This window comes from Gymnoscopelus microlampas (assembly GCF_963454915.1).
Source record: "Gymnoscopelus microlampas genome assembly, chromosome: 22".
Taxonomy (NCBI): Eukaryota; Metazoa; Chordata; class Actinopteri; order Myctophiformes; family Myctophidae; genus Gymnoscopelus; species Gymnoscopelus microlampas.
The window spans coordinates 46,699,503-46,715,506 of record NC_139959.1 but is presented as its reverse complement, the minus strand read 5'-3'; the positions used below and the strand labels follow the sequence as shown (position 1 = coordinate 46,715,506).

The 16,004-nt window shown below is 42.8% G+C and overlaps 1 protein-coding gene across 1 annotated transcript in view; it reads right to left on the bottom strand.

Annotated features, from left to right (window-relative positions):
* Window positions 1–16,004, bottom strand: part of LOC311038685 (protein NLRC3-like) — a gene marked incomplete at its 3' end in the record, with an annotated part of 32,502 nt that overhangs the window by 2,223 nt on the left and 14,275 nt on the right. Inside the window, exons 2-9 of the mRNA XM_084048253.1 lie at window positions 13,340–13,403; window positions 12,588–12,657; window positions 10,968–11,150; window positions 6,033–6,268; window positions 3,955–4,061; window positions 3,577–3,757; window positions 830–1,070; window positions 89–141 (exon numbers count right to left, since the gene is read on the bottom strand). Coding sequence (XP_083904379.1) covers window positions 89–141; window positions 830–1,070; window positions 3,577–3,757; window positions 3,955–4,061; window positions 6,033–6,268; window positions 10,968–11,122 — 973 coding nt within the window. The 5' untranslated portion in view covers window positions 11,123–11,150; window positions 12,588–12,657; window positions 13,340–13,403. The remainder of the gene's footprint in view (window positions 1–88; window positions 142–829; window positions 1,071–3,576; window positions 3,758–3,954; window positions 4,062–6,032; window positions 6,269–10,967; window positions 11,151–12,587; window positions 12,658–13,339; window positions 13,404–16,004) is intronic.

Below are 16,004 nucleotides of genomic sequence, written 5' to 3'. Positions count from 1 at the left end.
TGAAGAAAGATACTAGGCTGAAATGGCACCGAATAGTAGGAATGACCAATCATTATTAGAACAAAAAATGACTTTAAACGGCACTGACCTGAGACAGAAGCAGCTGTTACTTCGGGTTGTGCTGCACTGGGCTGAGCGTTCCTGTTGTGAAATTCAAATTGTTTTTTTCTTTACTAACTATAGTGTATAGGGGTGTGCCAATATATCGTCCCGCAATATATCGCGATACGTTTTTGTGACGATATGTATCGTGTAGGCATTACAAAAAATATATATATATATAAATAAATACTTTTTTTTGCAATAATAATAATGCAACAGAAGTATTTGTTTGCAGTTGCTCCCCCCCATATATTTTCATAATCAAAAAATGCCATATATCGTATCGTATCGATATCGTGAGCCCAATATCGTTTATCGTATCATATCATTAGCGTTTCAGCACACCCCTACTGTATATACAGTAAATCTACCATCCTATACAAATCCTACATTACATTATAGAACCAAACATTGTCAGTAACTTAATTAACATAGTCATAGATTATAACTAAGACATATTTTGTCTCTTGAAGATCACCTAATGCAAATTTAACACCACAGGGACAAACATAAGATGAACTATATATGAAAATATTGGGTAAACAATTCTAGTTAATATTGTAAGACTTATGAATATACTGGCATTAAAGTGTGAATCTCTTGGAAATTGAAAGAGGATAAATGAGAATGACACATGATAGTGAAAGCATCATGGCCTGAAAAGGTACATTGTCTTGTAAAAATACAATGTTTGGTCTAAAGATGAACATAAATGAGTATTACTTACAGCTCATCAAGAAGACCCTTCTCATTTGTTTCAAGACCTTTGTAGAAAATGTCTTTGGCTTTTCTGCAGTTCAGGAGTGTGTAGAGTTCCCTCATCTGATCCTGAGGGGTGGGCTTGACCATCACATTAACGTAGCCCTCGTTGATGATAACACGCTCCTGAAGGAGTAGATCCAGGATGGGTTTGACCATGGTCACTCTCTGAACCAGGCCAAGCCGGTGTTCATCGACAAAGTGATTATCTGAAGATAAGTGGAATGAAAATGTAGTTCTTGGTGATACGCTGTGCCAAACCCATTTAAACATGTTTCTGAACATTCTACATTTTTAAATGCAAAGACTTTCCATCCCTCTGTTAATGGAATATCAATCTGGGAACCCATCGTCAAATAAAAAGGAAAAACAGCGCCCTCTGCTGTTTTTCACATTTCCATTTGACTCTGGCTGAAACCCCCCCCCCCCCCCCCCCCACCTCGCTACATGTAAGGTAAAATATAAGGTGCTTATCCGCTTGCCCCAAATGTTAACTAGGTGTCCGGAGTATTTGTGTAATGTATTAGTCCATATTTGTCAATAAAGAAGTGTTTTAATCCCGTCTGTGACCGTACGCCATTTACCCCCCTCGTCTACTTCCTGTTTACATTGAGTGTAATTCCGGCTTTCACCGGATGCGCTCCCTCACTACCGCCCATTGGGAAATTCTGACTCGGAATCGGCCATCAGCAGACAGCAGACAGCAGACAGCAGAAGCCAGTTGTGGAAGTCAAGAAAGTAATCCATTATCCATGCAAGTTTAACGTCAGCAAACTAAAGAATGACGGCTTCATTGGGTGATGATGGGATATGTTGCGTGCAGTGTTGAGCAACATTACTCTATTAGATAAGTAATATGTTACTAATTACTTATCCTTCTAAAAAGCAATAATGGTAAATGGACTGCATTTATAAAGCGTTTTTCTTCAAAGTGCTTTACATTACAATGTTCTTCACACACATATTCACACACACACACACACACACACACACACACACACACACACACACACACACACACACATTTTTTTTTTAGCAATTTACAGTAGCAGGAAAGATAACTAGGCACTCAAATGAGTAAAAAGTCTGAGACAAACTATAATAACATTTGGATGCTCAGGGCTTCATTTGTGCCGGAGCTCGACTCCAGAACCTGCCTGCTGCACTGTGGGAAATCTAGAAGGTGTTCTCTCACCTCACGTAGTGACCTGAACTCTAGATGTGAGGGTCACGTAGTGACCTGAACTCTAGATGTGAGGGTCACGTAGTGACCTGAACTCTAGATGTGAGGGTCACGTAGTGACATGAACTCTAGATGTGAGGGTCACTTAGTGACCTGAACTCTATACGTGAGGGCCACGTAGTGACATGAACTCTAGATGTGAGGGTCACGTAGTGACCTGAACTCTAGATGTAAAAAAATAGCCGATATAAAAGCTCACAATGCAACATGTTGCAATGCGTTGTGAGCTTGTAGATCTGCCATTTTTGGCTAATGTTCCCCCCAGAATATGGATGCTGGGGTTCAAGTGGTTTATTGAATACATCTATTCATAGTGTCATCTCACCTTCAGCTGCAGAGACCTTTGTACTTGTTGACGTTGAACTTGAACTTGGTGGGTCAGCGTCTGTAGCTTCATGCTGGTCTGATAGTAGTGACATGAACTCTAGATGTGAGGGTCACTTAGTGACCTGAACTCCAGATGTGAGGGCCACGTAGTGACATGAACTCTAGATGTGAGGGTCACGTAGTGACCTGAACTCTAGATGTGAGGGCCACGTAGTGACCTGAACTCTAGATGTGAGGGCCACGTAGTGACCTGAACTCTAGATATGAGAGCCACGTAGTGACCTGAACTCTAGATATGAGAGCCACGTAGCGACCAGAACTCTAGATATGAGGGCCACGTAGCGACCAGAACTCTAGATGTGAGGGCCACGTAGCGACCAGAACTCTAGATGTGAGGGCCAAGTAGTGAATAGAACTCTAGATGTGAGGGCCACATAGTGACCTTAACTCTAGATATGAGGGCCACGTAGTGACCTGAACTCCAGATGTGAGGGCCAGGTAGTGACCTGAACTCTAGATGTGAGGGCCACGTAGTGACCTGAACTCTAGATGTGAGGGCCACGTAGTGACCTGAACTCTAGATGTGAGGGTCACGTAGTGACCTGAACTCTAGATGTGAGGGTCACGTAGTGACCTGAACTCTAGATGTGAGGGCCACGTAGTGACCTGAACTCTAGATGTGAGGGCCACGTAGTGACCTGAACTCTAGATGTGAGGGCCACTTTGTGACCTGAACTCTAGATGTGAGGGCCACGTAGTGACCTGAACTCTAGATGTGAGGGCCACTTAGTGACCTGAACTCTAGATATGAGGGCCACGTAGTGACCTGAACTCTAGATGTGAGGGTCACGTAGTGACCTGAACTCTAGATGTGAGGGTCACGTAGTGACCTGAACTCTAGATGTGAGGGCCACGTAGTGACCTGAACTCTAGATGTGAGGGCCACGTAGTGACCTGAACTCTAGATGTGAGGGCCACTTTGTGACCTGAACTCTAGATGTGAGGGCCACGTAGTGACCTGAACTCTAGATGTGAGGGCCACTTAGTGACCTGAACAACACTGGCTGTGTGTTTCTACAGACTACAGGTAAACAGTGTAAACAGACCAGACAGTTGAATCAGTTTATTGAACACTATCTATTCACCTTCAGTTGTAGAGACTCCCCTCGTAGAAGTAGAAGAAGTTGTGCATGGAGCTCCTCTTAGAGCCGTGGTCCGCCGCTGTGCGCTCTGCCCTCCTCTCGCAAACGCCCGCGCCGTTGCCCCTCGACTCCGAACTGTCATGGCTGCTCTCCAGCTGGAAGCCCCGGGAGTTTCTGCTGGAGCCTGATGGAAGAGGAGACACATGATGTTACCGCCATTTTTATTTGTTTTCCACATGAGGCGCTCTAACACAACTTTGGAATGATCCACGGACCCTGTAAAATGGAACAGACGGATGTCAATGTTCTACGTGCACCCCCCCCCCCCTCAAGAGCCACAGTGTAGAAAATATGTAAGACATGGAAGAAAGAGAACATTACCATCCCTGCGCTCGTGCCGGCGCTCCTGGACGGACGGCAGGCTCCTCTCCCTCTCGTCGCGGCTCCTCTCGTGGCCCTGCTAGTGGCGCTGGGCGGCCGGGCTGGACCTGTCGGAGAAATCAGAGATATGTTGCTATAATCAGTGGTTCTCAAACTTGTTCATGTCAAGGACCCCCAAAATGATATGTATTTGGCCACGGACCCCCCAGAAGCAAAGACATGAGTTACAAATGTTTGCTTTAAAAATATATATATTTTCGAAGATTTGCACACATTTTCAAGAAAAAAAATAAATAGCAGATCGACAAGCTGCTATGAGCTTGTATATCTGCTATTTTTGAATAGCCAGATAAATCTTAAAATGACACAGGTGCATTCCCAGTCTAAAAGGGTTATGGTACAGACATGTTCCTACAGTCTGTAATAAATCTTGTGGTAAAATAAGTGTTTTTATTTGTTGTTGACACGCTGTGCAGAACTTTCAATTCAAAGACACAGGAGCGTGTATTTAAAAAAAAATCTGATAGTAATCATTTTTACAGAGCATTTCTTTGGTCACAGGTGTCCACAGGGGTCTGTCCAGCTCTTTAGTAAACAGAATATAGTACATTTTCAGGTAGGTGACAAAATTTAAGCCAATCAGGAGAGAGCACTGAAAAACATTTTCTGTTTAATAAAGAGCTGGAGACATATGGGAGACTCCTTCTACTGAACAAACACTCTATAGTAATGAGTACTATCACAATATCACAACCAAATGTGAATGCAATATCATTGCAGTAAATGGTTAACATTGCTTTAATGGTTATATATGCAATATATGGTAATGGGTGATAAATGGTATTGGTTATTCCTGAGCTGAAGTGTCTAAATGAAGGAATCATGACGTAGCATGTCAAAATTGCTTGTTCAGGGTGGGATTGTCGGGTCTCTTCTCTACATGTAAAGTGTCTTGAGACAACTTGTTGTGATTTGACACTTTAATAAAATTGAATTGAATTGAATAATGGTGACAGCCCTACTGATACGTGCCTGGTCTTAAGCTCCTCGTGGGCGTCTCGCGCCGGCCGTACGTTCCTGAGGTCGTCTCTCCTCTCGCGGACGAACTCCTCCCTGCTGCCCTGGTGCATGCTGGGAGAAGACGCTGAAAGAAAACACAAACAGGCATTGGGTTAAGAACAACCAATCACAAATCCTTTCCAATTTGTCTGCTGCTCAGCACATTGTACGCCATTTCATTCCCATCAGGAGATCATGTACTCGTGTGTGTGCGTGTGTGTGTGTGTGTGTGTGTGTGTGTGTGTGTGTGTGTGTGTGTGTGTGTGTGTGTGTGTGTGCGCAGTTAATCCTGCATACTACTAGGTAGTAAAACTGTGATGAACATCATTTCTTGTGCACGCTGACAGCAGTTCAACAAGTCAAGGATCTCAGCTCTGTGCATTAACTCTTTGACTACCTCTGTCTCTGTTGTCCCTGCTACCACACCCCCTACCTCTGTCTCTGTAGTCCCTGCGATCATGGCCTCCTCTCCTGTCGTAGGAGAAGTCTCTGCGGTCTCCCTCGTATCGGTAGCGGTTGCTGCCCTGCATGGAGCTCCTCTCGTAGCCGTGGTCCTCCGCTGTGCACTCTGCGCTCCTCTCGCACACGCCCGCGCCGTTGCCCCGCGACTCCTAACTGTCATGGCTGCTCTCCCGCTGGAAGCCCCGGGAGTTTCTGCTGGAGCCTGATGGAAGAGGAGACACATGATGTTACCGCCATTTTTATTTGTTTCCCACATGAGGCGCTCTAACGCAACTTTGGAATGATGCACGGACCCTGTAAAATGGAATGGATGGATGTCAATCAAGTCCAAAAAACCTACCCATAGGCCCACAGGTTGTTCTACATGTAACCCCCCCCCCCCCCTCAAAGAGCCACAGTGTAGATAATATGTTAGACATGGAAGAAAGAGAACATTACCATCCCTGTGCTCATGCTGGACGGACGGCAGGCTCCACTCCCTCTCGTCGAGGCTCCTCTCCCTCTCGTCGAGGCTCCTCTCGTGGCCCTGCTAGTGGCGCCGGGCGGCCGGGCTGGACCTGTCGGAGCGGCCCCCCCGGTGGGGCGACGAGGTGTCGTGGGAGGAGGAGGGGAGGGGCGATCGGGAGCGCCTGGAGGAGGAGCCACTCGAGGGCGGTGAGGAGCCGGCGACGCCCCCACCTTGGCCGCCGGCGCCACGGTGGTGGTGGTGGTGGGCCGGGGAGAGGGAGTGGGAGGAAGAGAGCGGTGGCGGGGGGAGGTGGGTGTTCGCTGGCATTGAGGGGGACTGGGAGACCTGCAGGGGGGGGGGGACATCAGAGATATGTTGCTATAATCAGTGGTTCTCAAACTTTCATTCATGTCAAGGACCCCCATCTCAAAAATATTTTGTTCCAGGGGACCCACCAGAAGCAAAGACTTGAGTTACACATGTTCACTAAAAATATATATATATATGTATTCAAAGAATTGCACATATTTTCACGATAAAAAAATAAATAGCAGATCTCTTTTTCTAAATGGGGTAAAGGAGCATGAAACCCAGGCTGATTATGTCTGGGTTCTTTTCCGGTTCAGTTTCCAAACTACAGCAGAGTGAAAACATGGCTCTTATGGCAGCGGCTGTGATGTAAGCATTGTTTACCGTTGTTTCATAGTGTAGTGTCACTATGTTTACACAGGCTTTATCAACCGGGAGGCATGCGTTAATCCGACAGACCTTTTCTCCGACTATGTGGCATCTGCGTGCGGTTAGGGTTAGGGTGCGGGTTTGGTTCGGGTTTAGTATTGGAAACGTCGGAGCGCTGCGCTGTCGGAGGAATGCGCTGTCGGACTAACGTACTGCACCCTTATCAACCAGCGTACAGACTAAAGAAGAGCCTGTGATGTAACATTGTTTAGCGTTGTTTCATAATGTAGTGTCATAATGTTTACACAGGCTTTATCAACCAGCATACAGACTAAAGCAGAGCCTGTGATGTAAGCATTGTTTACTGTTGTTTCATAGTGTAGTGTCATAATGTTTACAGGCTTTATCAACCAGCATACAGACTAAAGAAGAGCCTGTGATGTAGCATTGTTTACTGTTGTTTCATAGTGTAGTGTCACAATGTTTACACAGGCTTTATCAACCAGCATACAGACTAAAGAAGAGCCTGTGATGTAACATTGTTTACTGTTGTTTCATAGTGTAGTGTCACAATGTTTACACAGGCTTTATCAACCAGCATACAGACTAAAGCAGAGCCTGTGATGTAACATTGTTTACTGTTGTTTCATAGTGTAGTGTCACAATGTTTACACAGGCTTTATCAACCAGCATACAGACTAAAGCAGAGCCTGTGATGTAACATTGTTTACTGTTGTTTCATAGTGTAGTGTCACAATGTTTACACAGGCTTTATCAACCAGCATACAGACTAAAGAAGAGCCTGTGATGTAACATTGTTTACTGTTGTTTCATAGTGTAGTGTCACAATGTTTACAGGCTTTATCAACCAGCATACAGACTAAAGCAGAGCCTGTGATGTAACATTGTTTACTGTTGTTTCATAGTGTAGTGTCATAATGTTTACACAGGCTTTATCAACCAGCATACAGACTAAAGCAGAGCCTGTGATGTAACATTGTTTACTGTTGTTTCATAGTGTAGTGTCACAATGTTTACAGGCTTTATCAACCAGCATACAGACTAAAGCAGAGCCTGTGATGTAACATTGTTTACTGTTGTTTCATAGTGTAGTGTCACTATGTTTACACAGGCTTTATCAACCAGCATACAGACTAAAGAAGAGCCTGTGATGTAACATTGTTTACTGTTGTTTCATAGTGTAGTGTCACAATGTTTACAGGCTTTATCAACCAGCATACAGACTAAAGCAGAGCCTGTGATGTAACATTGTTTACTGTTGTTTCATAGTGTAGTGTCACAATGTTTACAGGCTTTATCAACCAGCATACAGACTAAAGCAGAGCCTGTGATGTAACATTGTTTACTGTTGTTTCATAGTGTAGTGTCACAATGTTTACAGGCTTTATCAACCAGCATACAGACTAAAGCAGAGCCTGTGATGTAACATTGTTTACTGTTGTTTCATAGTGTAGTGTCACTATGTTTACACAGGCTTTATCAACCAGCATACAGACTAAAGAAGAGCCTGTGATGTAACATTGTTTACTGTTGTTTCATAGTGTAGTGTCACAATGTTTACAGGCTTTATCAACCAGCATACAGACTAAAGCAGAGCCTGTGATGTAACATTGTTTACTGTTGTTTCATAGTGTAGTGTCATAATGTTTACAGGCTTTATCAACCAGCATACAGACTAAAGCAGAGCCTGTGATGTAACATTGTTTACTGTTGTTTCATAGTGTAGTGTCATAATGTTTACAGGCTTTATCAACCAGCATACAGACTAAAGCAGAGCCTGTGATGTAACATTGTTTACTGTTGTTTCATAGTGTAGTGTCACAATGTTTACAGGCTTTATCAACCAGCATACAGACTAAAGAAGAGCCTGTGATGTAAGCATTGTTTACTGTTGTTTCATAGTGTAGTGTCACAATGTTTACAGGCTTTATCAACCAGCATACAGACTAAAGGAGAGCCTGTGATGTAACATTGTTTACTGTTGTTTCATAGTGTAGTGTCATAATGTTTACAGGCTTTATCAACCAGCATACAGACTAAAGCAGAGCCTGTGATGTAACATTGTTTACTGTTGTTTCATAGTGTAGTGTCACAATGTTTACAGGCTTTATCAACCAGCATACAGACTAAAGCAGAGCCTGTGATGTAACATTGTTTACTGTTGTTTCATAGTGTAGTGTCATAATGTTTACACAGGCTTTATCAACCAGCATACAGACTAAAGCAGAGCCTGTGATGTAGCATTGTTTACTGTTGTTTCATAGTGTAGTGTCATAATGTTTACAGGCTTTATCAACCAGCATACAGACTAAAGCAGAGCCTGTGATGTAACATTGTTTACTGTTGTTTCATAGTGTAGTGTCATAATGTTTACAGGCTTTATCAACCAGCATACAGACTAAAGCAGAGCCTGTGATGTAACATTGTTTACTGTTGTTTCATAGTGTAGTGTCACAATGTTTACAGGCTTTATCAACCAGCATACAGACTAAAGAAGAGCCTGTGATGTAACATTGTTTACTGTTGTTTCATAGTGTAGTGTCATAATGTTTACACAGGCTTTATCAACCAGCATACAGACTAAAGAAGAGCCTGTGATGTAACATTGTTTACTGTTGTTTCATAGTGTAGTGTCACTATGTTTACACAGGCTTTATCAACCAGTATACAGACTAAAGCAGAGCCTGTGATGTAACATTGTTTACTGTTGTTTCATAGTGTAGTGTCACATTGTTTACACAGGCTTTATCAACCAGCATACAGACTAAAGCAGAGCCTGTGATGTAACATTGTTTACTGTTGTTTCATAGTGTAGTGTCACAATGTTTACAGGCTTTATCAACCAGCATACAGACTAAAGCAGAGCCTGTGATGTAACATTGTTTACTGTTGTTTCATAGTGTAGTGTCATAATGTTTACAGGCTTTATCAACCAGCATACAGACTAAAGAAGAGCCTGTGATGTAACATTGTTTACTGTTGTTTCATAGTGTAGTGTCACAATGTTTACACAGGCTTTATCAACCAGCATACAGACTAAAGCAGAGCCTGTGATGTAGCATTGTTTACTGTTGTTTCATAGTGTAGTGTCATAATGTTTACAGGCTTTATCAACCAGCATACAGACTAAAGCAGAGCCTGTGATGTAACATTGTTTACTGTTGTTTCATAGTGTAGTGTCATAATGTTTACACAGGCTTTATCAACCAGCATACAGACTAAAGCAGAGCCTGTGATGTAACATTGTTTACTGTTGTTTCATAGTGTAGTGTCATAATGTTTACACAGGCTTTATCAACCAGCATACAGACTAAAGCAGAGCCTGTGATGTAAGCATTGTTTACTGTTGTTTCATAGTGTAGTGTCATAATGTTTACACAGGCTTTATCAACCAGCATACAGACTAAAGCAGAGCCTGTGATGTAACATTGTTTAGCGTTGCTTCATAGTGTAGTGTCATAATGTTTACACAGGCTTTATCAACCAGTATACAGACTAAAGCAGAGCCTGTGATGTAACATTGTTTACTGTTGTTTCATAGTGTAGTGTCATTATGTTTACAGGCTTTATCAACCAGCATACAGACTAAAGCAGAGCCTGTGATGTAACATTGTTTACTGTTGTTTCATAGTGTAGTGTCACAATGTTTACAGGCTTTATCAACCAGCATACAGACTAAAGCAGAGCCTGTGATGTAACATTGTTTACTGTTGTTTCATAGTGTAGTGTCACAATGTTTACAGGCTTTATCAACCAGCATACAGACTAAAGCAGAGCCTGTGATGTAACATTGTTTACTGTTGTTTCATAGTGTAGTGTCATAATGTTTACACAGGCTTTATCAACCAGTATACAGACTAAAGCAGAGCCTGTGATGTAACATTGTTTACCGTTGTTTCATAGTGTAGTGTCACAATGTTTACACAGGCTTTATCAACCAGCATACACACTAAAGAAGAGCTTCTCATTTTGGGGTCCAGGGACCCCCCAAGGACCTTTCTGGGAATTTCAGGGGGTCCACAGCTACATGGTTATGTATCAGATGGACCCTTACGGGACTGTAACTCAAGAGTGTACAGATGGAACCAAATGGACCATTTCTCAGCTAAGTTAAGATGACAAAAACTGTGACTAAACATTCCAACAACCCTGTTATTTTGGGCAAACAGCTAAGTATAAATGAAGCATTATGACATCATCAAGGCCTGCCCACTTAAACTTTAGTCGACTAAATCAACTCAAAACTTTTCAGATGACAAAAATGTGACTAAAAACACATGGAATTGTATTCAAAAAGACTGAAACTAAAGACACATTTAAGGTCAGAAAATGAACACATGCTGACCTGTGAGGAGGGGAGGGCGGCTCAGGGGTCTTCTGGGACCAGGCTTCAGGGGAGGAGGGGGATTTCTTCCTGGCCGGAGGAGGAGGAGGAGGAGGAGGAGGAGGCAGGTCTCTGCAGGGAGACGACACGCTGCCCGAGCGCTCCTCTGACATCATGGACCGCTTGGCCTTGTGGGAGTGGTCCCTGAAGGACAGACGGACAGACAGACAGACAGACAGACAGACAGACAGACAGACAGACAGACAGACAGACAGACTTTAAAACATAATGTTTATGTTTTAATCCAACGTGTAAAAACACTAAATGGAGTCAAGTTATGTTCTGTGTTGTTGTCAACGCTCTGACATTTATTGTGTGTGTGTGTGTGTGTGTGTGTGTGTGTGTGTGTGTGTGTGTGTGTGTGTGTGTGTGTGTGTGTGTGTGTGTGTGTGTGTGTACTTGGATCTACACTCCTGTGTTTTTATCTCACATAACTTCAACCAGGTAGAGTCTTGATCCAACAGGTCCTAATGCCCCTCTGTTACCACAATACCTGTACCTTAACAACTGTCTGCCTGTCTGTCTGTCTGTCTGTCTGTCTGTCTGTCTGTCTCTCTCTCTGTCTGTCTGTCTGTCTGTCTGTCTGGTCTGTAACTGAGAATGTACAAATGGAACCATATGGACCCTTACATTTCATCATGATTGTCTTATATTTCTGTAACTCAGTGTACAAATAGAGCAAACTGGACAATAATAACAGATCTACAAGCTCACAACGCATGTCTACTGTCAAACTGAACAATAACAGATCTACAAGCTCACAACGATTCATGTCTACTGTCAAACTGAACAATAACAGATCTACAAGCTCACAACGCATCTCATGTCTACTGTCAAACTGAACAACAATAACAGATCTACAAGCTCACAACGCATCATGTCTACTGTCAAACTGAACAACAATAACAGATCTACAAGCTCACAACGCATCATGTCTACTGTCAAACTGAACAATAACAGATCTACAAGCTCACAACGCATCTCATGTCTACTGTCAAACTGAATAATAACAGATCTACAAGCTCACAACGCATCTCATGTCTACTGTCAAACTGAATAATAACAGATCTACAAGCTCACAACGCATCTCATGTCTACTGTCAAACTGAACAACAATAACAGATCTACAAGCTCACAACGCTTCATGTCTACTGTCAAACTGAACAACAATAACAGATCTACAAGCTCACAACGCATCATGTCTACTGTCAAACTGAACAGAAATAACAGATCACAAAAAGCTCACAACACGTCAGACGCATCATGACCCTGACACGTCGACTATGTGAGCTTGTAGATCTGCTGTTTTTGAAAACTTTTGTCAGGTGTTTGGTGTCAACCAGGATTTATTGGTCATGGGATGAGGTAACACACCGTACATCCACCTTATGAGCACACACACACACACACACACACACATCCATTAAAAACAACCCAGGGCTTATCGGGTTTGTGTATGGTTATGTCTGAGTCATAGTGATGTGGCCTAGGTCCCATCAGCCAGTTTTAATATAGAATACACAACCCAGGTTGAATATAAACATAAATGGTGTTCTGCATGTATTCCATATGTTGTCTTACCTGTGTTGTTGTGGTTCAGTCTAAGAAGACGTCTCTAGTGCTCTAGATGTCTTCATAGCTCTCACAGGACCTGATACAGGACATGACCATAAAAGGAAACACATTCTCAGGTGAGAGTTTGTAAACAGCTACAAACACACTCCCAGTAGGCCAAGGAAGAACCTCTTTCACACACTGTGCGCTGTGAATGATCCAAGCACCACCGAAGAAGAGTACACCCAGAAATCACATGACCACAACAACAAAAAGCTTGTCTCCTTTCATGTTAAAGGATTCACAAAAGTACATTTTTCAAACAGCCATAGCTCTGGAATGGAGGATCGCGGCCGGACAATGTTTTCCCCCCGATTGTACCGGACCCCCGTGTGTGTAATGATCTGATCTCTGTGAGGAAAGAGGTCACAGAGAATATTCCATGATTTGTCAAAGGTTCAGTAAAATCTCTGTTTTCACTGGCAAGGGGACAGTAGACGGATTAATTAATTAATTACATTCTGTGGCAGTTAATGAGTTAATAGCCTGTGTTGCCTTGATCATAAGACTCATATATGTTTGCGGCTCCAGACGGATTTAGTATTTAGGTCCAAAATGTCTCTTTTGACATCTAAGAATATGACGCTATGTCTGTTTATCATCTAACACAGTGAAGGAGGATGAATTCATGTTGGAATGTGAACCAATAGACACGTCATAATGACAGATTCAGACGATCAGAGTATCTTCTATAAAATAAAATAAATAACAGAACTCACTGAGTCTAAATGTTGTGTAAACTCCACGTCAATGGACAGCAAAGATCTGCTCAAATGAGACAACCTTTAAGAGAGAGAGAGAGAGAGAGAGAGAATGACATCATTATGAATAGCATTAACCACATGAACCCCAGCGTGCCTTTTCTGGAGGGAACATTCGCCAAAAATAGCCGATCTACAAGCTCACAACGCGTCGTTGTGAGCTTGTAGATCGGCTATTTTTTGCCAAAGAGATTAATGTTGACAGAAGAAAGCGTGAAGCACCCAATAAACGTAGGTCTGTTTTTAAGTGAGAATAGAGGGTTTAAGTGCGAATGACATCAATAAACATGCAAGCGGATGCCACGTTCAACAGAATAAAGTAGATTCTATGGATAAGATGCTAGTATGATTTGACCCAAATGTATGGATTGCTAAAGAACTCTGACAATAAAGTGAATTGTAGAGAATGAAAACCTCAGATACGACACCTGCATGTTTAATCTGGGGGGAACATTTGTCAAAAATATACAAGCTACAAGCTTGTAGATCAGATATTTTTTGGGCAAATTGTATTCATGTAGACGCTCCACGGTGGATTCAAACCCACAACCTCCACAGTGGTGGGCTGGCTCATAACCATTGTCTGCACCCTAAATAATTAACACCTTTGACCAGTTTTATAAAACAGACAATCTACAAGCTCACACAGTGTCACAATGTGACACTTACTGAGCTTGAAGATCGGCTATTTTCTAAGATTTGTGTATGGAAGATATCACAGAACCAAACTAGAAAAAGTGCTCCTCGGAGCACAGGTCTCCGCCAGGTCAGGTAGGTTATTGTGGCCTCCTGGTGGCGCTATAATAGGCCAAAGTGAAAAGGGTGGCATTTCTTCTTAGGCCTTTCAATGGGACACTGCATTCATGAGTTGAGGCATTTTGTTCCAAAAATGTGTTTTGCTAAATTAGACCTGCTGGTGGCGCTATAAAGGCCAATGTGAATGTGAAAAGGGGGGCATTTCTTCCTCAGCCTAGTGGGAATCTGCATACAAACTTTCACGGAAATTGCACATTGCATTCATGTTTTGAGGCATTTTGTTTAAAACTGACCAATCCTGCAAACTTTGGAAGCCACTGTAAGCCAAATAGGATGGAATATGAAATATCGGACAGATCCATCAGAATCACATGACTATGGAGATACTGTGTACCAATATGCGTGATTTTTGGACAGAATCTGAATGAATAATATCCAAAAATGTATTGTACATAAGTCGGCCTCCTGGTGGCGCTGTAAATGGCAGATGTGAAAAATGCAGTGCAGATGTTTTTCCTTGGTCTCTAGGGAGTGTGCGTGCAAAGTTTCACGCAGATCGGTGCAGTTATAGTTAAAAATGCAAATCGGCGTGTTATAGCGCCACCATGAGGCTGATTTGAAACATGTCAAGTGGCATTTCTTCCTCGGCCTAGTGAGAATGTGTGTGTGCAAGTTTATGGAAATGGCAAGCTGCGTTCATGATTTGAGGCAGTTTGTTCAAAACGGACCAATCCTGGAAACTTTGGAAGCCAACCTTAGCCAATGAGGATGGAATATGGGAAATCGGACAGATCAGGGTTGATCACATGACTATAGAGATACTGTGTACCGATTTGCATGACGTTTGGTTGAAAACTGTAGGAGTAATGGGGAAAAAGAGGTTTTGCACAAATCGGCCTCCTGGTGGCGCTATAAATGGCCCATGTGAAAAATGTGGGGCAGAGGTTCTGAATTGGCATCCAGGGAGTGGGTGTGCACAGTTTCGCAGCGACCGGGTCAACGGTGCCGGAGATTAGCTGGTAACACACAGACAGGACACACGCACGCACACACACACGGACGGACGGACGGACGGAGGGTAAAACATACTCTCTCGCCATGCCTTCGGCCTGGCGGAGACAATTACCCTGAGGTCACGTGTGTGTGTGTGTGTGTGTGTGTGTGTGTGTGTGTGTGTGTGAGAGAGAGAACTTGGATCTACACTCCTGTGTTTTTATCTCACATAACGTCAACCAGGTAGAGTCTGGTTCCAACACAACCTAATGCCCCTCTGTCACCACAATACCTGTACCTTAAAGGAGGAGTTCACCCCAAAAAATTACTTATTTTCTATCAATTGCACACCCTATGAAGCCTTAAATCCATGGATTCCTTTTTGTTTTTGTCGCATTCCTAAGCTAATAATTTGATTCCCATCTCCTACCGGCTAATGTATCCGGTAGGAGACACAAAGTAGATTATTTGTGTCTCCTACTGGAAATACACACGGTCATCAAATTATTGTCTTAGGAATGCCACAAAAACAAAAATAAATCCATGAAATCAAGGCTTCATGGGGTGTGTAATTGATTTGAATTGAAAATAAGTATTTTTTGGGGTGAACTCCTCCTTTAACAACACTCCCTGCCTGCCTGCCTGTCTGCCTGTCTGTCTGTCACTCTGAGATGGAACCTTACGTTTCATCATGATTTTTCTTAAATGTCTGTAACTCTGTGTAAACATAGAGCAAACTGAACAATAACTAGAAAACTCTTTCAAAGTGACACATCTATTTATAGGCCGCTATACGTCATGCGTCTCACTAGCCAATCAGAGCACACTCTTTCAACGTATTGTCACGTGTCACGTGAGGCTTGACCAATGTTGG